At 36.5% G+C, this 26,491-nt stretch overlaps 1 protein-coding gene across 2 annotated transcripts in view; it reads right to left on the bottom strand.

The window, feature by feature from the left end:
- Positions 1-511: 511 nt before the first annotated feature.
- Positions 512-26,491, bottom strand: part of LOC140736113 (phosphatidate phosphatase LPIN2-like) — an 81,098-nt gene continuing 55,118 nt past the window's right edge. For both annotated transcript variants that reach the window (XM_073061894.1, XM_073061895.1), the window contains exons 11-20: positions 24,756-24,825; positions 23,728-23,820; positions 22,513-22,592; positions 19,849-19,993; positions 18,190-18,338; positions 15,279-15,365; positions 9,727-9,879; positions 7,689-7,803; positions 5,727-5,830; positions 512-3,627 (exon numbers count right to left, since the gene is read on the bottom strand). In XM_073061894.1, coding sequence (XP_072917995.1) covers positions 3,462-3,627; positions 5,727-5,830; positions 7,689-7,803; positions 9,727-9,879; positions 15,279-15,365; positions 18,190-18,338; positions 19,849-19,993; positions 22,513-22,592; positions 23,728-23,820; positions 24,756-24,825 — 1,162 coding nt within the window. In that variant the 3' untranslated portion in view covers positions 512-3,461. The remainder of the gene's footprint in view (positions 3,628-5,726; positions 5,831-7,688; positions 7,804-9,726; positions 9,880-15,278; positions 15,366-18,189; positions 18,339-19,848; positions 19,994-22,512; positions 22,593-23,727; positions 23,821-24,755; positions 24,826-26,491) is intronic.

The following is a 26,491-nucleotide window of genomic DNA, read 5'->3' as shown; positions in this document are numbered from 1 at the left end:
TCATTACACCTGCGTTTGTTGCAGTCCAATTGCTGGTAACAACTCCCATCACCTACATTGACCCTTCTTCAGCACACTCTTGTAGATCAGTGCCCAAGAGCTGTCAAGGCTCAAGAATTCACATTATGACTTAGGGAGAAAGTGTTCCTTTCTAACTTACAGAAAAATCAGTTTGTGGACAGTTCTCCAAAACAGAATCATTACATAAACTGAGATCTCTCTGTATTTTAAATATCTTGAGTTCTACTTTAAAGTCAATTGAGTGAAGTTTGACACAGGAGATCTCCACAGATGAGGTTAAGGGAATTACTTTAGAGTTTTTCTGTTACAGTCCTTGAAGTTGCCATAGCCCAAAACAGCAAAACCTTTCTCCCCGTGGTGAACTCCCTAAGATTCCAGTCAGTAAATATAAATATTCATTAATTTATTTCTCTGTTGTGTTATTTAGTAACATATTCGCAGGAAAAAAATCAGTACATTAGTGTAAAAATAACAGTCAGACATTGGAACATACTTGTTCAATTTTCTTTAATTATTCCAGTTATTTTTAAGAAATATTTAAGAAACAAGCAATAGCATTCTTTAAAACAAGTTCCCTTTAATAAGTGAATCAAGTATATTCAAAATTCTACTTTTCCATGCCATATTAGTTTGATTCAGGAGTGGTCGGCTGGCATTATAATTAAGACTTATTTTAATACACCTTCGTACATGAAAATTCCTTTGGTAACATGAAAATTGAATGTGAAAGATACACACCACTTAAGATTGTGTCTAACCAAATTTGTAACCAATAATAAAAGATATTGATGGTCTAATAAAGTGCTTGCATAACTGTTCAAGGAACAAAATTTTCCCCAGTCAGAACTGTAATTGTAAGCATTTGCTTGCTGTACTACACTACGGTTTGATTCCAACTCAACGTGTTACAATAAGTGAACACTCTATCCATTAAGCAATTTCTGATGAACAAAAAAAGTTTATTTCAAACAGGCAGTACATATAGCACTGTTAAAATAGAAAAGAGCTTTAAAAGTCTCTTCACAAATATTTGAACTTTCACAGAAAGAACAAACCTTTCAAATGGTCTTTTTTTTTAATCAATGCCCAATCAGTGCTTGCTGAATGGTAAGAAGAGATTAAATTCTTTTAAATTCAATTTAATTTAATTCAATTTAATCTTAAATTCAATTGTTGGATCTACATTCAGATCCAACAAATTATGCATTTGTATTGAGTGGAAGAACAAGGGGATAATCCTCACCTATAAAAACTCACAAATATTGCATGATGACTTTTTTCCATAATGCAATGTAAATGCAGTTCTACGATCTATTCATTCTCTCTTAGTTGTCTTAATATCACACACATCTCTCTCTTTAGGCCAGATCAATAGCCTTAATACTTGACTATAAACTAGGTTTATTGCTGACTATAAACTAGGCCAAGAAAAGAATCTTGATTGAAGCAAGAGAAGGAAACCTGTGTTTCTCAAGATTCTTTTGCATATGACCCATCTCACAACTCTAATTACCTCAACTAAAACTGGTCAAATTCATGGTTTTAAATCTGAGGTTCAGCAATATATGGCTGTTAATTTAAAATACCAGCTAAGTTTATACTTCCTAGCAAATAGCATGTTCATTAAATATTTACATCTAAATTACTAAAAATTCCTTACATAAAATGTTCTAGTGTCTTACTTTGCTGAATTGTATTTAATTTCACCATTACTTCTAAATTCTGCTAGCTTTTCCATGTCATATTACAGTTTGTTCAGAAGTGATTTTCAGGCATTGTAATTAAGGTGCATATTAATGCACCCAGGAACAAGAAATCTCCTTTGATTGATATATAATAATTGAATGTGCAAGATACATCCTAGGAAAGATCATTTCCACTTAACCAACATTTTTAACTTCAGGTTATAACTCCAAGAAATTTAGAGTCAAATAAATAGCTTGTATTTGACTAAGTCAAACTTGTCAAGGAAACCTAATGAGAGAAGTACAGTATTTGCCAAAGATAAACAAAGCAAAGAATAAACAATTGACTGAAAGTATCAATTATAAATGGTGACTTTCTCTGAAAAAGCTGAAATAATCAGACTTAAATATCAAATTTTCTAAAGCAATAGCAAAAATCCTCACTGATCACACCAGTAAAACTGGAACAGTTAATGTAACAATTGCCTTCTCCTCAGCAACTCACATGCAACATTCCACTGTACCCGCCACAGTACCTTAAAAAATCTATAATTTTTTTTTACTCAAGTCCATCATCTTTTTAAATGTGTTGCAATTATTCCATTGCCTTGGCTAAGAGTTACATCAGAGTCAAATTCTTGTGACCCTAGGAAAGTTAAAATTTTAAGCAAGATAAAGCTTCTTTTATGTTGAACTAAACAACACACACAAAATGCTGGATGAACTCAGAAGCCCAGTAGCATCTATGCTTAAGCTTTCAGCCTGAAATGTTGACTGTACCTTTTATTCCCCCATAGATGCTGCCTGGCCTGTTGAGTTCCTCTAGCATTTTGTGTGTGTTGCTCAGATTTCCAGCATCTGCAGATTTTCCTCTTGTTTATGTTGAACTGTTTGGAGTTTTTACCATTTGCTTTGTGTCACACTTCAGCAGCTGGGAAATACCTTCAGATTCCAAAACAGTATTGTGTGACATCCAACCATATACTCTATGTTTAATTTGCTAACTTAATCTCTTCATAGCCAGGCCTCTAAATTACCTGTCCTCATTCTATTTTAGATAAGACCTCCAGTTAGTTGCTCCACCCTCCTCCACATTTGGTTCCATTCAACCAAGTAATTATAGCTTTTTGAGCATTTCTGCCCTCCTTATATTTGTTTGTTTTGATGAACCCCACCTCACTCTAACCCACAAATGTATTCTGAGTGCACTTTCTCACAGGGAGTCTCTATTGCACCGATACAGGCTGACAATTTAAGTGTCAGATACCTGAGAACTGCATTTACTTTCTACTATGTTGATAAGGTAAATGAAAGAGTTCTGCCTCCTCTATCCTGAAAGGAGTGTACCAAAACTATTCTCCCGAGTTCAAAGTGCTATACTACAAGGAAAATGTCCTTTGAAGTCAATTGAGAATCTTTTATCAACTGCATTTTATTACTGACCCAATCGCAGGCACTAGCAGGTAGTTTTTTTTAAACTGGCTATTTTATAGCTTCAGCTGTACCCTAGATTTATTTAAACCGTCAATGTGCAAACTGCTAGGTGGGGAAATAGTAATGTGAGCATCGTTACAAGTGGCGTCTGTTGGAACTCCACTTGAATTCACTTAGATTAAATACTTATAAATTGCATTTTAAGTGCGAATCAACTTACAGATCATTGGACTTCAAATCAGAAGTTACAGATCACAATGTGCTCTAATATAATCAAAGGTACTAATATGCTTACAAATCAAAGTTCTTAAAAAGCCTTTATTAATCTTTCGAGGTTTTAAATTCATTGAGCTCATCTGCATCAAGTTCTAGAAGTGGTTCGCGCCAATATGCAAAATGACTGTATTCAGGATAATGAAAAGCTGAGCTTCTTTCTTGTGCTATTAGCGGGAATACATGTTCTACTAATTCACCCAACCGTGAATACCTGAGGAGAGAAAGGAACAATTTGATAAACAACTGCAGAGTAGTTTCAGATGGTCTGTATTACTGAAATATAAAACAACTCACAATGTTACCCAAACCTCTTGTCATTATCTACCACCCCACTAACTTCTCAAGTCAGCACATAATTCTCCGTAACTTCTGCCATCTTCAATAGGATCCCACCACCAGGCAACATCTTTCCTTCCCCTACACTTTCCATAGGGAACACTCACTACGCAACTCTTTTGTCCATTCTTCCCTCCCCACTGATCTCCTTCTGGTACTTTGCTTGCAAGCAGAACAAGTGGCATACCTGTCCCTACACCTCCTCCCTCAAAACCATACAGGGGCCCCAAACAGTCCTTCCAGGTGAGGTGACACTTCATCTGTGAGTCTGTTGGGGTAATCTACCCAGTGCTCCTGGAGTGTCCTCCTGTATATCAGTGAGACCCGACGTAGATTGGGAGACCACTTTGCCGAGTACCTACACTCCGTTCACCGTAAAAAGTCGGATCTCCCCATGGCCATCCATTTCAATCCTACTTCCCATTCCCATATGCAAGTCCACGGCCTCCTTTCCTCTACTGCTGCAATGAGGCCACACTCAGGTTGGAGGAGCAACACCTTATATTCTATTTTCCAAACTCATGACATGAACATCGAGTTCTTGATGATTCCACCCCCCCCCCACCTTCACCGTACCCATTTCCCTCTCCTGCCTATCACCTCCCTCAGGTGCTCCTCCCCCCCTTCTCTTTCTTCCATGGTCTTCTACACTCTCCTATCAGATTCTCCCTTTTCCAGCCCAATCAACTTTCCAGCTCTTTACTTCACCCCTCCACAGCAAGCCCCCCCAGTTTCACCTAACACTTACCGCCTTGTACTTCTTCCTCCCCTCCCCCCACTTTCTTGCACTGATTTATCTTTTTATTCCAGTCCTAAAGGGTCTCGGCCCAAAACGTTAACTGTTCACTCTTTTCCATTGATGCTGCCAGGCCTGATGAGTTCCTCCTGCATTTTGTGAGTGTTGATGAGAATTTGAATTCAGAAACTAGAAATGCTTTTGTTCATTTTTGCTAGTGAAAAACTTGCTTAAGTAGGCAGGCACCTTGTCCATTAAACTTTTCATTAGTTAAAAAAAACTTCTGCAGGTAAACTTCGTCATTTCAGATCAATATCAGAATAGCTATACTTAAGTTGCCCCAGTTCTGTGGCGAATTGGGAGTACAATTGAGACACAAGAGACTGCAGATGCTAGAATCTAAAGCAACAAACAAGGTGCTGGGAGGAAAGAAACTGTTGACATTTCAGGTCTAAAGCTGCATCGGCCAGAACTAAGAGAAGCAGAGTGATCGTAAGGATTCTAAGCTTATTGGTGGACTGAGGAGGGGCGTATGGTAACAGGCACATACTGCCAGAGAGGAGAGGGTGAGCTGGGTTGGAGTTGGAAGACGGGCAGGTGAATGATAGATGGAGGCAGGCAGAAAGGAAAAAAAAGATGGAACAATGTGGGGGGAGAGGAGTGAGAAGGAGACAGCCATTAGAGGGATACAAACAGGAACCAGCTACATCTTCTCCTTATCTCTTTCTTATCACTATAGATACCACTCCCTCATCTGTATCCCTCCCCACCTACCCCACACTGACCTCTGCCCTTACAGTAGATGTAATGCTTGTCATAACACTTCTCTTACTACCATCCAGGGACATGAACAGCGTTTCCAGGTGCAGCAATGGTTTACACACTCCTTTCTTCAACATTGCCTACTACAGTCCAAGCTCCCAATGTGGCCTACCTTATATGGGCAAGTCCAAGCACAGACTTGGCAACAGTTTTAATGAACATCTACACTCAGTCCACAAAGGCCATCCCAAGCTCCCAGTTGCAACCATTTCAATTTCCCATACTGACCTGACCATCCTTAGATTTTTCTATTGTCAGGATGAAGCCTAATGCAAACCTGCAACCTGCACTATAAAGCTTAAATGTTGATTATTCCACTATAATTGGTATTAATTTTTACATATCTGCAACTTCCATCAAATAGTAATTTTAAAACCATCCTCACTTTTAATAAACCAACATTACTAAGCACTTACGATGATTTGTTGCTTTTCGTTTGTTCCTGAATTAGCTCTCCTTTGGGATTTACAATGAAAATTCTGCTTTCTTGTACATTGACCTCTTTATAGGCATAGGCATCCTGCAATGAATATTTACAGAAGTGTAACTGCAGCAATTATGATTTGATGAAGTTCAGCGTTGTATACAAAAAGCTTCGAAATAACAGTTTTGCAATCATACCAGCCAGATAGATAAGCAACAACAGTGCTAACTTCATTGTTCGAACTGCCTTCATGGCTTCTGCATTGATGATTTTTTTTTTAAACTTTTTTTTATTGCGTTTTCAAATAATTACAGAAAGAAAAAAATATATACCCTTCCCCCTTAGCCCCTCCCCCCTAACATCCCTATAGAAAAAAAAGAAAGAAAGAAAGAAAGAAAGAGTGCCTGGATATCGGAAGATCCCCACATGCTCCACAGAGTTCGTAATAACTTTAGTATATATATTTATTTATTTCCCCAAATAACCAATTATTTTATCTCTGGAGCATCTATATATTTAATCCTGTTTTTTGTAAATAAGGGTGCCAAATTTTCAAAAATGTTTCATATTTATCTCTTAAATTATAAGTAATTTTTTCAAGTGGAATACAGCTGGAAATTTCATTCTTCCAACAATCTATACTTAAGTATGCATCCGATTTCCAAGTAACTGCAATAGCCTTTTTGGCTACTGCCAGTGCAATTTTTATGAATTCTTTCTGATATTTATTCAATTTGGGTTTTGATTTTATCCCTTCAATATCGCCTAATAAAAATAATATTGGATTATGTGGAAGTTGTGTTCCAATAATTTGTTCCAATAAAACCCTTAAATTTGTCCAAAAAGGTTGAATTTTAGAACAAGACCAAGTAGAATGTAAAAATGTGCCGATTTCTTGGTTACATCGGAAACACTGATCAGATAAATTTGGATTTTATTTATTTATTTTTTGTGGTGTAATATATAATTGATGTAAAAAATTATATTGCACTAATCTTAACCGGACATTTATTGTATTTGTCATACTATCAAGACATAGTCTTGACCAACTTGTTTCTTCAATTTTAATATTCAAGTCACTTTCCCATTTTTGTCTTGACTTATGGACTCCTTGTTTAATTGCCTGTTTTTGAATCAAACTATACATACAAGAAATAAATTTTTTAGTTTTTCCTTTTTGAATTAAAGTTTCTATTTCATTAGATTTCGGCAATAACATTGTTTGACCTAATTTTTCTCTTAAATAAGCAAATTAATTGGAAGTAACAAAAAAGAGTGTTGTTTGATACTTTATATTTATTCTTTAATTGATCAAATGACATTAATATACCTCCTTCAAAACAATCTCCTATATATCTAATCCCTTTTTGAAACCAATTATATAAAAGTTGATTATCCATTGTAAAAGGAATAAGTCTATTTTGAATTAAAGATCTCTTTGCTAATAAAAATTTCTTTGTCTCATCATCAACATTTATCTTATTCCATAAGTCAATCAAATGTTTTAATATAGGAGATTCTTTCTTTTCCTGTATCCATTTAGATTCACATTTATATATAAAATCTTCTGGTGTATTTTCTCCTATTTTATCTAGTTCTATTCTAATCCATGCCAGTCTATCTTTCTCAAAAAAAGATGCAATAAATCTAATACATTGATGATTTACCCAAACCTTAAAGTATAAACATTTCTGAACAAATGGAATAACCAACAGTCCATTTCGTAAGACTGCAAGAATCCCTCATCAGTTAGTCATAGGACACTGATGTCCTCTGAGAAATTCAAAGGAAAGGCAACTCACCCACCCAGAGTCTCAAAGTATTTACTGCAATGTACAGTTTAAATACAAAGTACACGGGCATAAAAAGCTGCAGAAACAGAGCTAAGTGTTAAAATCTTACTTAAATGCAAGGTTTACTAATGCAATTGGTTTTTAGCTAAATTTTCACTTACATTAGTCCTGTTTCCAAAAGCAGCATAAAATGGAGATCTATGCGGATTAAATAGATTCCTGATGTCATTCAAGCATTGAATTTTGAACAGTTCTGGTTTCTTCTCAATTACTTCTCTGAGAAACATAAAAAAAAAGTTCTGGGACTTCGTCCATCTACTAGCCAATAAAACCTTTCAGACTTCCCAATAAAAGTATGACATACACATTGTCAATTAAAAAGACTGAAAGTTGTTCAAAAATTATTCAAGATAATAATCAGAAATACACCTGTCATATGCATAAATGATGGTGAAGGAAGAACTTTTGGGAATCTTCAGAACTGATGGCAAGTGATCCTGAGATCAGATATAGTAATCAGATGATCAGTGTGGAAAGGACTAATTTTTAAGGTGGGTGACATTTTTGTTTCCATGGAGCAAAAATGAGTAGGGAGCATAAGAAGCATTATGTACCTTCATGCATAGGTAAAGGAATCCCATTTCATTCAACCTTCTCCAATATGGGAGATGCAAATTTGCAGTAACTGACAACTTTTCAAACTTAAAAATAAATTTATTACCAAAATATACTACCCCATATCACCATATACTACCCTGACATTTACTTTCTTGAGAACTTTCACAGTAGGTACTGTTACATACCCAGTCTGAACACGGGACAGTGGGATGATGTAATGGTCTTGTGAGTGGGATGATGTAATTGTCTCTTGACTGTGAGATGATGTTATGTCACGTGATGGCATGTTCCAAGCCGTATTTAAACCAACCCGCGGTCTGTGACACAGTTCTCATTTTTATTTTTGTGCAATGTTATTGTTGCCGGTCGGAAGTGTGGAGGCTCCACCGGTTTTGTTTATTGCACGTTTATTTTTCCCTTTCAGTCCAGTATCGGAGAGTGAAGGCATTACCGGAGTTTCCGAGTTCAAAGGATTGGATAAAGTTAATGTCGTTCAGCATTTTGAGGAATGATAGACCTCTGACTTCGTTCAGGAATTGTGGCATATTTGAGTTAAACCCCTGCAAAGTCAGGAAGGATTGTGCAGTGACCACCCTCCAGTCAAAAGGTCAATTCCTTTCATTTCCTCGTGATTTCTGCGAACAAGGCATCTACCAGCTGCGGAATCAGCAGATTGTCAATACTTCGAAGGAATCGTTCGTTTCGGGGAAGTCTCTCCTTACTGGCTGTATAAATCACATGGACTTTTGAATGTATCATTTTAAGTCTGTGCTTGGATGAGAACTCATTAAGACCAGTTTCTAAGTTTGAATGTTTGTGCCGTCTGTTAACTTCCAGTTAAGTTAGTCGTTTGTTTACTTTTCTAAGTTTGAGCAGAGGTTAATAAATCTCAGGATTTGATTTAAACCCCGTCTCAGTTTCATATTCACTACTGCTGCATTCATAACAATACAAAGAAATACAGTAGAATCAATGAAAAACTACACACAAAGATAAACAAATAACCAACTTGGGGACAGTAGGACACACGGAGGATTTGAAAAGCAAGTTTTTCCATTTAGAATATAAAAGCATTGAAAAATAAAAGCCACATAAATTTGCAGAAGAACTGTCATTAATATGCATCATCACTTGTGCACAAAAATTATGCTCCTATACTGCAAATTATTAACACATTTATTTGAAAGCAGCATCTTCAAATGTCATAAAACAAAGACAAATATTACCAATATCACCGTCTACAAGCAAAAATTACCAGCATTCTGACCCTAAGTTGAATGGGACTATGATAGTCCACAATGATAAATCCTTGTTGGTGCAGATTATGCCTGACATAAATTGGCAAATTTACCCTCTATGAGAAACAATTAATTTTTCAATTAGGTAGAAATTTCATGTCTGCTGTGACAATATTAAAGGCAGAAATTATTATTTAAATAGGAAAACGTTGAGGGATTTCATCCATTAAATATACTTGCAGTATAAAGCTCAAATGCTGCTTTACATGCAATTATATTTGAAGGCTTAGATGGATGATGGCAAATTTCCTTAAGTTATATAAATATTGAAAAGAATCATTACCTGTGCAATGCTGAAATTAAACTACTAGGCGCCAGCAGGAGAGGTCCTCTGGGAAGTACAGTACCTCTGTCGTTAACCCAGTGTAAGTATCCTCTGGTTATATCTGCCATTCCTATTGCACGGGCAGAGCAGTAAAGAAATTTGTAACCATTCCTGTATAAAAGCCGAGAAACATCAATTATATGGTATTCTCTACTTGGATCTCATATAAAAACCATTACCACGATTCATTTTGTGGTCAGAACATTTAATGAAGTGGATACAATTTCAATAACTTTATGAGTTTAATATGAGGGTTTCAAATGAGGGCAAAATAGTTTAAATTGACATTCATTGAAATATCACATTAAAAATAAACAGATATTCCCAATACATATAATTATATTCTTATAATTTAAATGCAGTCTTACATCAGCAAACTAAATCAGAAACGATAGTTAAGTGAATTGAGTTTATTTAAATAATTTATTCACTTATGCTGAACTAATAGATTAAGCGGATATGAATTGTGAAGATTTAAATATTAAATCAGTCCAATTACTTAAAGTTACTCACTAATTATTTCATTAGCATAAGATAAAAATACATTGAATTAGAAAGCTAATATCATTTGATTTAACTTTGTACATATAGGAATTCTGAACTTTATCCATTGACTGAATACAGAAAACAAAATATTGAGTAGCCAAATCACAGATCGAAATTATCCTACAGTTGAACACATTAGACTGCAGCAACACAAATGCAGCTCACAAACTTGCCTGAAACCACACAAAGCCAATACAAAACATAGAGCCATAATTTGCACTACAGTCGGCCCTCCTTATCCACGGGGGATTGGTTCCAGGACCCCCTGCGGATACCAAAATTAGCGGATGCTCAAGTCCCTTATTCAACCTATCTCAATGCGCTGGACCTTAGGACCCAGCGGAACCCCAGACCTTACTTAGCCTGTTTCAGTGCGCTGGACATTAGGACCCGGCGCCAGAGCTCTGAATCCACAGTGTTTCTGTTCGCAAAAATAATCACGATCACGATTGAAAATAAAGTGGAAATAATAAAGCGACTAGAAAGAGGTGAAACACCATCGGTCATTGGAAAAGCGTTAGGCTACGTCAGTCAACGATCAGAACAATTTTAAAGGATAAAGTGAGAAAGGCTCAGCTCCGATGAAAGCTACAATTATTACTAAGCAACGGAGTGGTTTAATTATTGGGTTTTGGGGTTTTGTGTTTTTGATCCTCCACATCAGCTTCTGTGTGTGGAAAGCGTATGCAGAAGCAATCTGTCCCAAGTTCCGAGAACTTCCGTTCCCGAGCCCGGCACTGAAACATACGTTCTTAAGCGTTTTATATGCATAGAAAGGTAAAATATATACTATATAACTAAGGCAAACATTTGACTAACTGACACTAAAAAATACCGGATGTACCTGTTCCGACTTACTTAGTAAGAGAACTTATTATTTTTTTCGATCCCGATCCACGATAACCCACGCACATCCTCCCGTATACTTTAAATCATCTCTAGATTATTTATAATACAATGTAAATGCTATGTAAAATGGTTGTTATACTGCATTGTTTAGGGAATAATGACAAGAAAAAAAAGTCTGCACATGCTCGAACAACAAGTGCTGGAAGAGCACTTCCGGGTTTTCGCGATTCACAGTTGGTTGAATTCGTGTATGCGGAATTCACGGATAAGGAGGGCCGACTGTACATGAAATTACTTGGTTGTGGCCAATGATCCTGACAGATGCTGGCAGATTCAAAAAGGTTCGTCTTCCTGAGAGTTCTCAGGTTTACACTGGTGTTTGATCTTGATATATTAATGACACATCTACTGAGATAGTGAGAAGTTGTTGTTTATTTGCTATCCAGATGGATCATGCCGTATATGAGTAGATTGAGATAGTAAAATAAAGGCAAAATGCAGAATAAAGTGTTGCTGTTACTAAGAAAGTGTTGTGCATGACATATAAAGTTGAAAGATCACAACTATGTAGATTATGAGATTGGGAGTCCATCTGTGAACAATGGGCAATACTTGTGGGCTACTTCCAGCACACCCTCGGGTGTGTTGGTTGTTACACAAATGACGTATTATCACTGAGTGTATCAATGTATATAGGCAATAGACAATAGGTGCAGAAGTAGACCATTCAGCCCTTCGAGCCTGCACTGCCATTTTGAGATCATGGCTGATCATCTACTATCAATACCCAGTTCCTGCCTTGTCCCCATATCCCTTGATTCCCCTATCCATAAGATACCTATCTAGCTCCTTCTTGAAAGCATCCAGAGAACTGGCCTCCACTACCTTCCAAGGCAGTGCATTCCAGACCCCCACAACTCTCTGGGAGAAGAAGTTTTTCCTTAACTCTGTCCTAAATGACCTACCCCTTATTCTCAAACCATGCCCTCTGGTACTGGACTCTCCCAGCATCTGGAACATATTTCCTGCCTCTATCTTGTCCAATCCCTTAATAATGTATATGTGACAAAGAAACTTGAACCTTGAAATATGAGAGGTATTTTCAAATGTTCTTCTTTAACTCAATTAATTATTAATAATCTTGAAATAATTGTTGAAATAATTTCTGAATATCAGATCTTTTAAATGTGTTTCACAAACGAGAGAAAACCTGCAGATGCTGAAAATCAAAGCAACACACAAAATGCTGGAGGAACTCAGCAGGCCAGGCAACATCTATGGAAAAGAGTAAACAGTCAACATTTCAGGGCAACACCCTTTATCAGGACTGTTCTGATGAAAGGGTCTCAGCTCGAAATGTCAACTGTCTACTCTCTTCCATAGATGCTGCCTGGCCTGCTGAGTTCCTCCAGCATTTTGTGTGTGCTTCTAAATGTTTTTGAGAGTTTTACATAAAACTAGCCAAGGTGAGGCTTAGTCACCTAGTTTTGTTTTATGTTTTGCAAGCAGGACTAATGCTGGATTTTCAATTTAAGATATTAGCAAGATCTCAGGAACATCAAGGCAAGGTAAAGTGTGGTCTTTTCTCACGAGCCAGTGCCATGTTGAACCGTTCACCCATCATTAAAAACAATGCACTAGCTCCATCTGTTGGTTTGTGCATAGAATTAATTTTTTTTCTTGCTTTGAATCATCCTCAAGAACCCCACTTGCATGTAACAGCCTGACTTGCGTGTTATCCCATCACCTGCAAACATATTTAATACCTATGCAATTTCCAGGCTTCTGACAGGTTTGAAAAAAATTGGCAAATGACTAACCAAAGTTGAGCTTACCAGCTTTTGTCACGTGCCTCCCCAAAAAGAATCTAAATTACATAATTTCTGTGATCTTGAATCACCAATGCAAATCTCTGCTTTACAAGATCAGCAGCTTTACCATTATGCCTTGTCAGGAGCACAATGATATTAGAGTATCTAACTGAACACTTGCTCATAGAGGAGTCATTTTAAGACTGACAAAGATCAGAAGCTTGAAAAGTACGAGATTAAGACACAGAATTTTAGAACTGATGGTAAATCAATAATGGTATGCCACCCAAAGATGGAGCAAACGCAGAAGTCAAAACATGGGCAAGCTGAGATCTTGGAAGAGAGGAAAGAGCTCACAGAAATGGAACAGAGCAAAGCCATGGAAAGATTGGAAAACAGTGACACAGGCAAGAATCATAGGAATGAATGGGAACTGGTACATGTTGGCATCTGTCCAGCAATAACTTGGCACAGCTCAAGCTTCTAGAACATGCAAAGAAGAGCAACAGGGTACTTTAATTTTTGAGTGTAGCTATTCTGGGTAAATGTTTCAATAACAAATTCAATAAGGTACGGTAAAAAAAAAATTTGGAGACAAAAGAACTGGAACCCAGCTACCCAATTCAAGCCAAAAGGATCTAACCTTACTTGTCAGGTTTAGGTTGGGTCTATGTTCTGCTCTAACATTTGAGGTGGTGCATTGTGGGACCAGGCCAACCTGCCTCAGACAGTAATCCATTATCCGGTTCAGCTCAATGTCAGTCAATGGCAATCTTAGAGAGAAAGGAAGTATAGGATGGTGATTTTCAGTGAGTGCTTTTTAGGTGTTGATTTCAAATTGGATTCAATATCAGCACAGGTGTGATTTTTAGCAAGGAATTGGATGAGGAATGTTTTTCGAAATTGGGCATTGGCTTCAAGCTTAGTGGTGTCTTAGTCAAGCAGGAAAATGGATGCTGAAGTTCACGAGGTTGAGAGGGCCTCTTTCTGCAGTAGATGCCAAAATTACTGTGTCTGGGCATGATTTTTTTTTTTGCAGATGCTCTAAGCTCAGTTGAATAAGGTTATAAAGAAAAGTTGAAGCACAAGCTTGACATTGGTTAAACTTAAATAAGATTTATTTTTACACGACAAGGGAATGCTAAAAAGATAAGAGCAGCCAGAAATTGCAGGCTTAGGGTCCACAGTATTTCTTTTTTTTAAAAATTTTTAATTTAATTTTTATCTATAATTTTTATACATTCATAAGTACACATCGAGATAATATAAAAAGTAATAAGGCACTTAAATAGATAATTATGTGCAGTTGTAATTCCACCCTATTAGACTAAGCAATGACAATAAATGTTAAGAAAAATAGTAATAATATTGGATTAATAATAATTTCCATGTATCTCTTCTGAACCATTACGTCTGGTCCAAAATATTATATGTAACCCTATGTAACTACCATTGTAGGATTTTATATCCTAACTTGTTCATGTTTGCTCCTACCCCCAAACATAATTATCCAATCCCTATGTACTTATTTACTTAATTTTTCCATATTTTTCCCCTTTCCCAAATCTTTTCCTTTACTTGTGTTAATTCCCTATTTTCAAAAAAAAAAGTAAACAATCGAACCAAGGGTGCTTACATTAGCAATATTACTGTGTTGATGAGAAAAGCAGTATAAATCATTAGGAGAGTCAACCAGAGTCTGCTCGCTTTGGGGTTATAAATTCAATCCATTTATTCCAAATTTGATTATTTTTTTCTTTTTGAATTCTCAAAGAGTAGGTCATATTTTCCATTTTAAATATTTCCAAAATAATTTCATGCCGGTCTTCTAATGTAGGTGATATTGGGGTCCATGGTATTTCAAAGCCTACTTTTCATTCAATATCACTGATGACGAACTTAAATCCACTTTTCTCACCAATTCCTGTAACTATGATATAAAAAATAAAATATCCTAGCCTTGAATCACTTATTATACTTAATCAGCAGCTTCAACTTTCCAGGGAAAAGCATTTCATAGATTCAAAACCATCAGACAAGTTATTCCTTCACATCTCGGTCTTGTGGTCAATGTCTTGTGCTCAGATAATGCTCTGTAGTACCATTATCCCCACCAGGAAAACAGCATCACAGGTAGATTGTTAAGCTGAAAGAGACTGCAGACATTTGAGTGTGCCCCCAAGTCATTTAGCATCTTGCCAAAAGCAGCGGAGCCCGTGCATCTTAAGAAACCACACTTCAAAGAGAAATACGAATTAATAGAAGCCACCAATATTTTCTGTTGAATAAGCAAATAAAACATACTGGTGTATTTTATGGTACAGTTTGGCAATCCCCTGGTGAGTCCAATCCTTTCCCAGTTGTGGCAAAATATGACCCAAAGCATCTGATCTGAAAATATACAAGATCACTAGTATTTAACAGATACATTCAATACAACATTCAACTATATTCAGCTTCATAAATCTTTCACCAAAGCACAAACTGGCTTGATATAGAACTTCCTTTCTGATAATAGAAATGGAATTTATCAGAACTTGTTAAAATAGTCTCCAACACTTGGGATTTTTTGTGCAGAAAAACATCATGCATGCCCTTTCATTACACCACTCTACTGAATAACTAAAGATGTTGTTTAAAATGGAAAATAAAAGCAGAAACTATTGAAAGTATTCAGGAGTTAAGGCAGCTTTTGTGGAAAGATAAATGTTAATATTTGAAGTTGAAGCTCCTTTGTCAGAACTAGGAGAAACACCGAGTTTTTATAGTTGCTTTACATAGTTGTCTTCTTTATACTGTGCATGACAACTCACATAGAAATGGGGGACAATGCAAGCATGAATCAGAACAAGATCAGTTTTTTCTCTCTTTATTAATACAGCCTGACCAGCTAGGTCGTAACTCTGATGTTTCTATATCTGAGATCTCACTCCCTCAATACCATGTTTCATAGCTGTTATGACAAAGGAGAATGTCCTCTACCTTTTATGACCCTTCTTTAACCCACCAACCTGATGATCTAATTTATGGTTTATCCCCAGGGTAACCCTGCCTTCACCAGCTCAGAGTTCTACCATTCCTCCCTAACCCTCCCTGCTGCCTAATACTAACTTCTTTTCTACTGTGACAGTCACTTAACTCATTAATTTCTTCCGCAGATGCTACCTGACCTGCTAAACATTTCCAGCATTTTCTGCTTTTATCAAAGGAGAAGGTTACCTTTTTCTTCCCAGCATATGGATTGGGAATCCTCTTAAATGAATGGAAATTACACCAGATTTGATCAACTTTACAAGGAGTTCAGTGATACAGTAAAATAACAGCTGTCAAGCATCATTTAGGCTCTGTTTTTACTGGCCAGTCAGAATAATAACAATCATTTTTTCAGTTAAGGAACAAATTGAACACCAAACCCTGGTGTAGTTGTACTTGTATAGTTAAATAGAAGTCAGAAAGTTGTTCTGCTCTCCCGAGAGCATCCCACATTCAAAGTTCAAAATAAAATCAGAGTAAACACGTGTCATTACATACAACCCTGAGGTTCTTTTTCTATGGGCACACTTAGCAAATCTACAGAATGGTAACTGTAACAGTAACTGTAAACAGGATCTGTAAACAGGATCTGTAAACATCAGGAACTGTAAACTGTAAACAAACTGCAGATAACAAGTAAATAGCGATAAATAATGAGCATGAAATAACAAGATAAAAGAGTTCTTAAATGAGTATAGTTATCCCTTTTTGTTCAAGAGCCTGATGGTTGAGTGGCAGTAACTGTTCTTGAACCTGGTAGTCCGAGTCCTGAGGGACTTGTACTTTCTACCTGATGGCAGCAGAGAGAAAAGAGCATGGCCTGGGTGGTGACAATCTTTGATGATGGATGATGCTTTTCTACAGCAATGTTTCATATAGATGCACCTATTATAGGTTCTTATTTCTAACTAGCTTAAGCTAGTGGAAAAGTCCAGTAATATGTTTGTGGGTGGCAGTACAAAAATCAAAACTAATGGCATACGCTTCTAAAAAAATTCCAAGTAATGATCTGCTATATTTAAATTTCCCAACCAACAGTTCAGAAACATTCTGGTTTATCAGTCTATGGACCTTTAAGCAGAGTTATTAAAACAATGATTGAGACATCTCAGAACATAGCAGAAAACAGCTACGAGTTATTTTCCTCATGTGGCATAGGGCTGAAAAGATTCACATAAATCTGTCAATTTTCAGAAAAGATTTATGAGGATGTTGCCAGGATTAGAGAGCCTGAGTTAGAGAGAGAAGCTGGCCAGGCTGGGTCTTTACTCCTTGGAACAAAGGAGAATGAGAAGCAACCTTACAGAAATGTTTAAGTTTATGAGAGGCACAGATACAGTAGAGTAGTCCAAAATTAGGGGGCATAGATTTGGGCTAAGGGAAAAGATTTAAAAGAGACATGAGGCAGCAAATTTTTCTTACAGAAGGAGGTGTCAGAGATGTGGTTGAGAGAGGTACGATAGTATCATTTAAGAAGCACTTAGATAGGTGCATGGAGGGGCAGTGTTAGAAAATATGAGCCAAACGCAGAAAATCTCTTTTTTTTTTGTTTTAGTTTAGTTAGTGGGGGTTTTTTTCCCTTTATCAAATAAAATTTCCAATCTTTTTTTTTATGATTGCTATGAGGAGTTTTAGTTTTTTTTATTATATTGTACATATAACAGCGTAACATTTTACCTATCTGATCTTGACAATATATACTTACTGTTTTTTTTTATTGCTGTTTATATGTCTTTTGTATTATCTGCTTGCTAAACCCCTCCTCTGATTTGTATATTCTTTATTTGAAAATCAATAAAAAAGGATTGAAAATGAGAAAATAGGGGTGGCACCATGGTCTGCATGGACTCGTTGGGTCAAAGGGTTATATTACTCTGTGACTCTAATTCACCTCAAAATATGAAAACATGAGGAGTTGCGTAACTTTGAATTAATGCACATTTAGCCAGAAAAGTTAATACCTTGTGAAAGTAGTGAGCAATTAACTGAAACATAAATTCATGTTTTACTGTTAAAGCAGCCAGCTTTATTTTTAACACTTTAATGTTTCACAAATTCTATTTTTTCTTCATACAACCTCAAAGCAAAATGTAATGACTAATAAATTACTTGCAGACTCTTAACTTCTAAGTGCAGCCTATGAACACAAACTAGCAAAAATAACAAATAGAGACAAACTTACTTTGTTATTGTCCCATCAATATCAGATATTATAACCTTATCATCCCAGTTCCAGAGGTAAATGGTACCTTCACATCGACAGGTTCCCTGATACTGAGTTGTCACACTGAACACAGCATTATTTGGACCTTCCTTCAGATTGAGGCTGCGCTATAAATAATAAGCAAACAAATAAATGGACAACCATCAAATGATTTAAAATTAAATGCAGCAATTTCAATTCAAGCAATAAAGTGCCAACTATCTAAAATGCTTCAACAGAAAAAGTCCAATTTGCCAATGTTTCAATGTCGCTGGTTTCATAAATTCATTAACTTAATGTGTTGACAATTCAATGTAAATGCACAAGTCTCATGAGCATTTCTTTTTAATATAAAATGTGGAAGCCAGTACAACAGCTCTAAATTACATCAGCAATGCTGTTAGAGCAAAGCATTTCAATATTGGCCTCATTAGCTACTTCATAACCTACAAAACTGGAGAAGATACAAATTATTCATGCTAGGGGACTGCGTAACAATAGCTCAAAAATATCTTAAAAAATAACTCAAAATCCACAATCACATCATCTTTGTTTTCCCACACCAGGGTACCTCATCAACCCCAAGTTAATACAATCAATAACTGTCAACAAAACAATAAATAAACTGTCTAAATTAAAGTTAAATCATTCCTAAGCATCAAAATATAGATTAAGGAAGAAAGATAGAATTAAGAGAAACAAATAAAACAAAGTATAATTTTAGATCTCTAACACCAAGTAAAATATTAGAATGAAATTATAATAGATTTTTTACATTCCATAGGGTAGAGGAGTGGTTTAAAAATTCACCTGAACTATCCCAAATCACTTATTGGGGATTTTGTGGAAAAGTATTGCAACCACACCTTATCTGCGCTTCAAAGCTCAGCCTTTTGGAGGAGCAAGTTGATCTCCATGTTTCTGCATAACAAATTCAGATCATGCTCTCCAATTTACTCAATAAACATATTAAGTGCTATTAGTCTCAACATTATTCCCAAAGCAAAATACACGTCCTCAGGGTCAAGTTCTACTTCTCACATCAGCCTATCTAAATGGACACTTTAGTATAGGTTTATGGTAGATGTAGAAGAACTCAGTTGAAAAGTAGTGTTCAATTATCACAATACTGTCTGTCAAGCACTGATGTGCACAGATTTGCTGTTTTTCTCCAAATTACAATGGCAACCGTGTTTCAGAACTATTAGTTTATGAAGCAATTTGAAATGGCCTCAAATTATGAAACAGAACTCATAAATACAAGTTTCTTTATTCATCCAAACTGTTTGCATTAACCTTACAGGCTATATCAAATTCTGGATTAACATCCTTGTCGGAAGAGTACGGTCAGTGTGGATCAGTAATAAGTTCTCCTGCTGACAGTCAGCACTGACACACCTCAAAGATGTGCATTTAGCCCGCTACTCTACTCTCTCTGTTTATTACTGCGTGGCTAGGCATAGCTGAAATGCCATCTATAAATTCACAAATGACAAAAACCGCTGTTGTCAGAATCTCGGACAGTGAGGAAGAGACTTACGAGAGTGAGATTCTGAAATATTAAAATACAGACCTGTACTTAATACCTGGCTTAAGTTGTAATATAGTTGTGCATAGATTAAAAAACTACTTTCTTACCAGTTTTTCAGTGGACAATCTCAGTGATTTTTTGTATGTCGCTGTACCACTTTGACAAGGGGAATCGCGACATTTGGAAATTGGCTTTGGACGGTCATTAATAGTACTGAAGTCATCATCACTAGATGTTAGTTCTTCCTTACGCCTGTCCATAAAGCAGTAAAACCCAACTTATTAAATAGCAATAATTAAAGTATTAACACCCAGGCTTTCTTGTAATATGTACATAGAAACAAGTATAGATAAGTATGTGTGTAAAATGAACTATACATGTAGAAACACTAGCTGACAATAGCCCTCACGATGTCAAAATATAAAATATCAGCTCCTAGAAACAAGCACAGAACAACCATGATCATACTGCATCTCAAAGCTCAAAGTAAAATTTGAGGTATTTTTTGTGCAAGCATACTTAGCAACTATAGAACAATAACTGTAAACAGGATCAATGGACAACAAATAGTGCAAATATTAATATAGCAATATGCAAATATAACAATAAAGAGCATGAAATACCAAGATAAAGAGTCCTTAAAGTGAGACCATTGGTTATGGAAACCCCAGAAGTAGAATGAGTGTAGTTATCTTCTTTTGTTCAAGAGTTTGAAAAACCCTGGCATAATTTATAAATTGAGCAGTTCCCTCAAAGGTGTGCTGATCTTCACCCCAATCACAATCATGTTAATAAAAGCAATTCTGCAGATCTAGTGTTCAATTAGATCATGGCTCAAGAGTATTTTTTCTTCTCTCAACCATCTTAGGTCCATTTCCTCACAGAACAGTAGCATACTGAGCCTTGTCTTCAAAATTTCAACTGCTAGAGGCTCTTGTCGAGAGAGGAGGGGACAGCGGCAGTTTAATATATAACTCCAAAATAACTTTATCTAAAATTAAGCTCTCTAATTCAATATTGACCCAGCAGGAGAAATTATTATTCCTATGTACCACTACATATCCTTTTAAACATCTTGCAGAATTCATTATTTCATTTCATGGTAAGGTATCTATCCAAAAGACTCCTTTATAAATCAGAAATTTAAACTCTGGAGCACTTTTGGTCAATATAGACCGAGTTCCTTCCAAAGCCAACAAATATCAACATAATTTGAGGATCCTATCATTGCTACCTCTTACACATTTGAAGATGATGCCAAGACCAATTTCATTAACTTCTAGTCTTTACGATTGTAGGTACTAAGTGATTGACATGATCAAAATCCTGTAATGCCATTGGTTGAAGATGAAAATTTATCACCTAATTCTCAGGAATTATCAATACCCAACTGTCTATTTCTTTTTAAAGACTGTTAGATATTTTGAGAAGTTGCTTTTTTTGCATGAATATGTTAAATAGCCAATAAAAGCTGCTTGACGCCTGTGGGAATTTATATTTGCTGAAGGATTAAGTATCAGATAGGTTATATTACACATTAAAACTGATTTGTGTCTGTGAAAGGATTTTGTAACAAAGATCAGCTACAGGTTGGTTATATTTACATATAACAGCAAAATCATATAACCAACATAGAAACTGTTTAAAGTCTAATTGTTTAAATATTTGCCACTGCTCATCCACTGGTCTATTCCTGAACTTATTTATCCAGTCTGAACACAACAATTAACTCTATATCTCAGAAAATGCCCTTATGTAAGGTTAAGTGCTGGTTTTACACACAGACCATTCAGCAGCAGCATAGTGCAAAGGTATAAAAGTACTATAAATTACAAAAAAGGCAAAAAAAGGAATTAGTGAACTGTTCAGAAATCAGATCGAGGAGAGGAAGCAGCTGTGTCTGAATCATTGAGTGTGGGTCTTCAGGCTTCTGTATCTCTTCCATGGGGGTAGTATTAAGAGAGGGCATGTCCTGGATGGTGGGGGTCCTTAGTGATGCATGCTGCCTTCTTGAGGCACTACTTCTTGAAGATATCCTCAGCCATGGGGAGGGTTGTGCTTGTGATGAATCTGGCTGAGTCTTGAAGAGGCTACAGTCTTCTGTATCTTCTTGTGATCCTGTGGATTGGAGCCTCCATATCAAACTGTGACGGAACCAGTCCAAATGTTTTAAATCTCTGACTGTAAATACAACCTCATCTCCCATGTCATTAGGTCCAAATTGGATTTTGGACATAATTCATCCAGGTGCTTAACAAGATGGTTGGTAAAGGAGGAAAGGCCCTCCTGTCTGCAGTTCTCCTACAGATTGCCAGGGTTTGTTGCCAGCCACCCACTCCTTCTGTTTTATAACACAGAAGAATCATGTCACAACAATAAATTGACACAAATCCTTTCCTTCACGATTTTGCTAATTTTTTCCTTATAATTCATGCACCTTAATCCAGTTAGTCCTATTTCATAAATGTTCACCATAAAAATTGTTATGGCTTGAAAGAATTGTGAAGTTATCAACACCTTGAGAAGTTGTATCTCATTCTGTGGCATATTAAAACTGATTCTGAATTTTAGCATCCTTGGGTTAATCCCGTCTGCAAAAGTAATGGGCTGAGTGCTCAAAAATCTGGGAAATGAAATTTAATATGGGGCAAAAGGATTTTGTAATGAAGATCAGCTACAGGGGTTGGTTACATTTACACATAACAGCAAAATCATATAACCAATACAGAAACTGTTTAAAGTCTGTGGAAAAGTTGGCACTTGAACATTACCTGCAATTTTCCAGTAAGCCAGATTGTTTAACTTCTCCTGTTTGACTCTGATCATCACCCTTTTTGATAGTAGATTCTGGCTAAAAATAAAAATCAGATTACAACTTTATTGATAAAAAGCTAAACTATTGCACTATCTTAGGGATGAATTAGTCAGCCTCTACCTTAAATATATCAAAAAAGAAACTTAAATATCTATCACACTTTTTATACTTTTTTTTGTTATGTATCACCTTCCTTTGTTGGTCACTGCATTTGTAATGAATGGATTCATTCTGAAATAAACCAAAATCTATTTGGTTTATCAATATTAGCTGTCCAAAAGACTGAAGATCAAGGTTATGTAACTCTAAACAGATCTGTAGTTGCATTAATCCCATCACTTTTTGTTACCCAGTTTTAATTCTTGATTCATTTACATTTTTTTCTGAAAAATATAAAACAAAGGGGGTTTTGGCTTGTTAAATAAATGGGCATAATGACAAGAGGAAATTTAAAGTTAACTATTTTATGAAGAATATTATTTAAATAGTGAAATATCAGTATTCAGTAAAGCTAGCATGCAACTGCGCCAAATATTTAAATAGGCAAATGGAATGTTCCTTTTACTACAAGGAAAATAGAGTAAATCTTGCTGCAACAATTCAAGGCTTTATTGAGACTACACCCGAAGGACAGTGAACAGTTCAGGTGCCCTTATCTAAGATATATTTGCCTCAGAGACAGTGCATTAGATTAATCCCAGGGATAACTGGCGCCTCATGAAAAAAAGATTAAGCAAATAGGCCGATGTTCTCTGAAGTTCAGAAGCACAAGACTCGATCTTAATGAAAGGCATTACACTCTGAAGGGTTTAACAAGGTAGATGCTATTTTGTAGTGCTGTGGGTGTTTACTCTAGTGGGTGGTCTAAGACCCAGGAACATGAAAAAGAATTGACCACATAATCAAGGCAAGGAGGAATTTCTTCTCTTGAGTGTCTGAGAATCCTGTAAGTACCTCACCTCAGATTTGTGAATATTGGATTATTAGATATTTTTGAACAATGATCTTTCTTTAAAAAATAACTTTCCAAAGGTAAATCAAAGAGTACTAGGAGCAGATAGGAAAATGGAGTTGAAGCTAAAGAACAGATCAGCGGAAGATGAATTATAAAACAGCTTTGTGACCTGCTTCTCTTTTTGTGTTTCTTTTTATCAGGGCGTGAAAAAATTACCTCTTTTACTGCAGCGTTTTTTCTACGCCAGGAGAACCACCAACCACCAGTCTTCTTTGGCATCTTTTCTTTTACCAATTTATCAACTGTAGCCTAAAGAAAGTAACATTCCACTGAGAATCAAGTTGCGAGATTAAAACTAATAACATCTGATATAAATGCATCAAGTTTTTATTTTTTGTCCACAAATGCTATCCCAATGAGACCACAATAATTTATTACAAGCAGGATAAAACACTACTGAACAGAATAGAGTTTGAAATGTTACTACAGGTACTCTTAGACGGTTGGAGAATTTTCTTGAAAAATGCTCTTCAAAGGTGCCAGTTAATCTACCATGAACATTGAATGTAAAAATGTTCAAGCGTTCACAAAATAGATTAAAATAATTTCCAGCAACACTTTGAATTTCAATTAATCTAGGTAACACTCATGAGAATGTAATGACAGGTTCACTAGTAAAACAGAAACAAAAAATGCTGAGTGGAGAAAAATGCTCAGCATCTGTGGAGAAAGAATAAAGAGTTGATGTTTTGAACTAATGACTTTTCAACAGAACTAAAACATCATGGTCTGCTAGAAATCTGGCATCTTTAAAATACTGGGGCAGGACTCACAGCCAATAAAGAAACCCCAGAGAATTATCTTCTGCTTTAGACAGTGCATGAATGGAAATGGTGGCTAGAATACTGCTTGTGACAAAAGCTAAAAGCTTCAGATTTCCCAATATCTGACTGAAACAACGTGCTGAATTCCAGACGTGCTGACAAGACTGTTGATGAGAAGAATGTCAGGACAGAACTTGATACTATGATTTTAGATGTCCCCTATAGTTCACAGAGGTGAGAAACAGGATATTAAAGATAACGGCCCAGGAAGATAAACCATTGTCTGATAGAAGGTTGTACATAACTGCTTTGTAAAAAAAGATTAAAATGGCAGTGGCAAGGACTTAGCCTCTCTCACTGCTTTCGAGGACTTTTTTTTAAACAGGAATCAAACAAACTTAACAAGCTACACAACTGTACCTTGGGTAAATTTTTCTGAAAGGCTTGAATGCAGAGAATCATAGGAGCAGCAACAGCCCAGTTGTAATACCTGTGGAAAATAAAACATCCAGCAATGTATATTAATATTTTTAAAAATAAATTATTTAATTTTCATGCGTTCTCTCATTTGTCAGCTTGCAACTGCTAGCTTATCATTAAAAATATACCAACTACAACCCTAATGGAATTTTACTTCTTCACTTCAAAGTCATGTGTTTAGTGCAAAGTACTTCAAGCATTTAACTTCACAATGCTTTGAACAAGGCAAGAATCCACAAGAGCTTGGCAAACAATCTGCCTTGAGAGTTTACATTTGGAGCCTTTTTGTGTAAATGAAATTAAAATAATGTTACTTTGAGTTCTGATTTTTGATGCAACCATTTAAAAAGCACATGCAAGTGACATAAGAAGCATATTCCACCATGAAACAGTCATTTTCAGGTATTTACATTGTTATAAAAAGCCATTTTTAAATTCATAACTTCTTGTTATATCTGTTTTGAAACTAGAATTACATGTTTTGAGTGTACTCTAATTATTAGGTTCTGTGCACAACTTTAAACACAATGTCAAAGATGAAGGCATTTATGGAATTGTTGACTTCTGTTTAGTGTTATGTAGAATTAGTCCGAATTCTTCATGCAGATTATACAATGTAAAGGTTACAGACAATAATATTTCAGTACGTAACTAAACGTAAGTAGTTCAAGGTTGTGGCAAAGGAAGTGTCAGGAAGGGACAAAAAGTTACTGAAAAATATCCTTGCAATTTGTGCCAATGAAGAACTGGGAAAAGGCAGGGGATCAACAGCAACAAACAAAGGTGGATTAATCCCTTCTTTTCCATCAAATGGCTTGACCAGATTTTCCTCTTACATTTTCAAAAATTCCACAGGTATTACTGTGTCATATATATCTGAACCATCCGCAGTACCACCGATGTGGCAGAGAGGGCCTCAAGATGGCTGTGGCTCAAGAGAGGGGAGCCATGGAGTCAGAAGTAGCTAGCCATCTGGACACAAGCTGTGGTCTGATCAGCCCCGGCTGAGTCACCTGGAGGAGGATGTGTGATGTTGAAAGACCCGAAACACCCGATGATTCCAGGAACATCACTGATGATGTGTCCAGAGGCATCAGTAGATGTATGTACACAGCCTACACCCTGAGTTCATCAGTGACAGCCAGGAAAGACTGGGTGACAACCACGAAAAGAGTGGTGACGACCGGAGAGTCAGTGACAGCTCGGAGAGACGGCAACCGGGGCAGAACAGGCTGGCAATCCAATCTGTGTCCTCTGAGAGGAGGACCCCCCACAAAAGCTACAATGAATCTAATGGAAAGATACCCCCAGGGATGCCGGGGTGGGGGGGGGGGGGGGGGGAGAGAGGATGAGCACTCAGTCAGACGGACACAACGGCATCAGACCCAGGCAATAAATGTCTATGAGCAAGCAGTGTGCATGTGGCAAAATCTGCAAGAACGATCATGGCTTGAAGATCCACCACGCGAGGATGAAGTGTCTGGCGGGAGCAGGAGCAGCACAACACGCAGGTGTCCAACCTGGTGAGACAAAGGTGGTGCCAGGGCCGGATTCACCCCATAGTGCCCGGAAACTCCAAGTGTTGCAAACTAATCCCTCTAACATCAAGTCTAACAGGAGGCGGATCAAATGGCCTGCAGCTAACATGACTTCACTGTGGAAGCAGTTTGACAAAT

The sequence above is a fragment of the Hemitrygon akajei genome, chromosome 11 (assembly GCF_048418815.1).
Source record: "Hemitrygon akajei chromosome 11, sHemAka1.3, whole genome shotgun sequence".
Classification (NCBI taxonomy): domain Eukaryota; kingdom Metazoa; phylum Chordata; class Chondrichthyes; order Myliobatiformes; family Dasyatidae; genus Hemitrygon; species Hemitrygon akajei.
The sequence above is the reverse complement of the archived record's forward strand: the minus strand, read 5'-3'. Positions and strand labels throughout refer to the sequence as shown.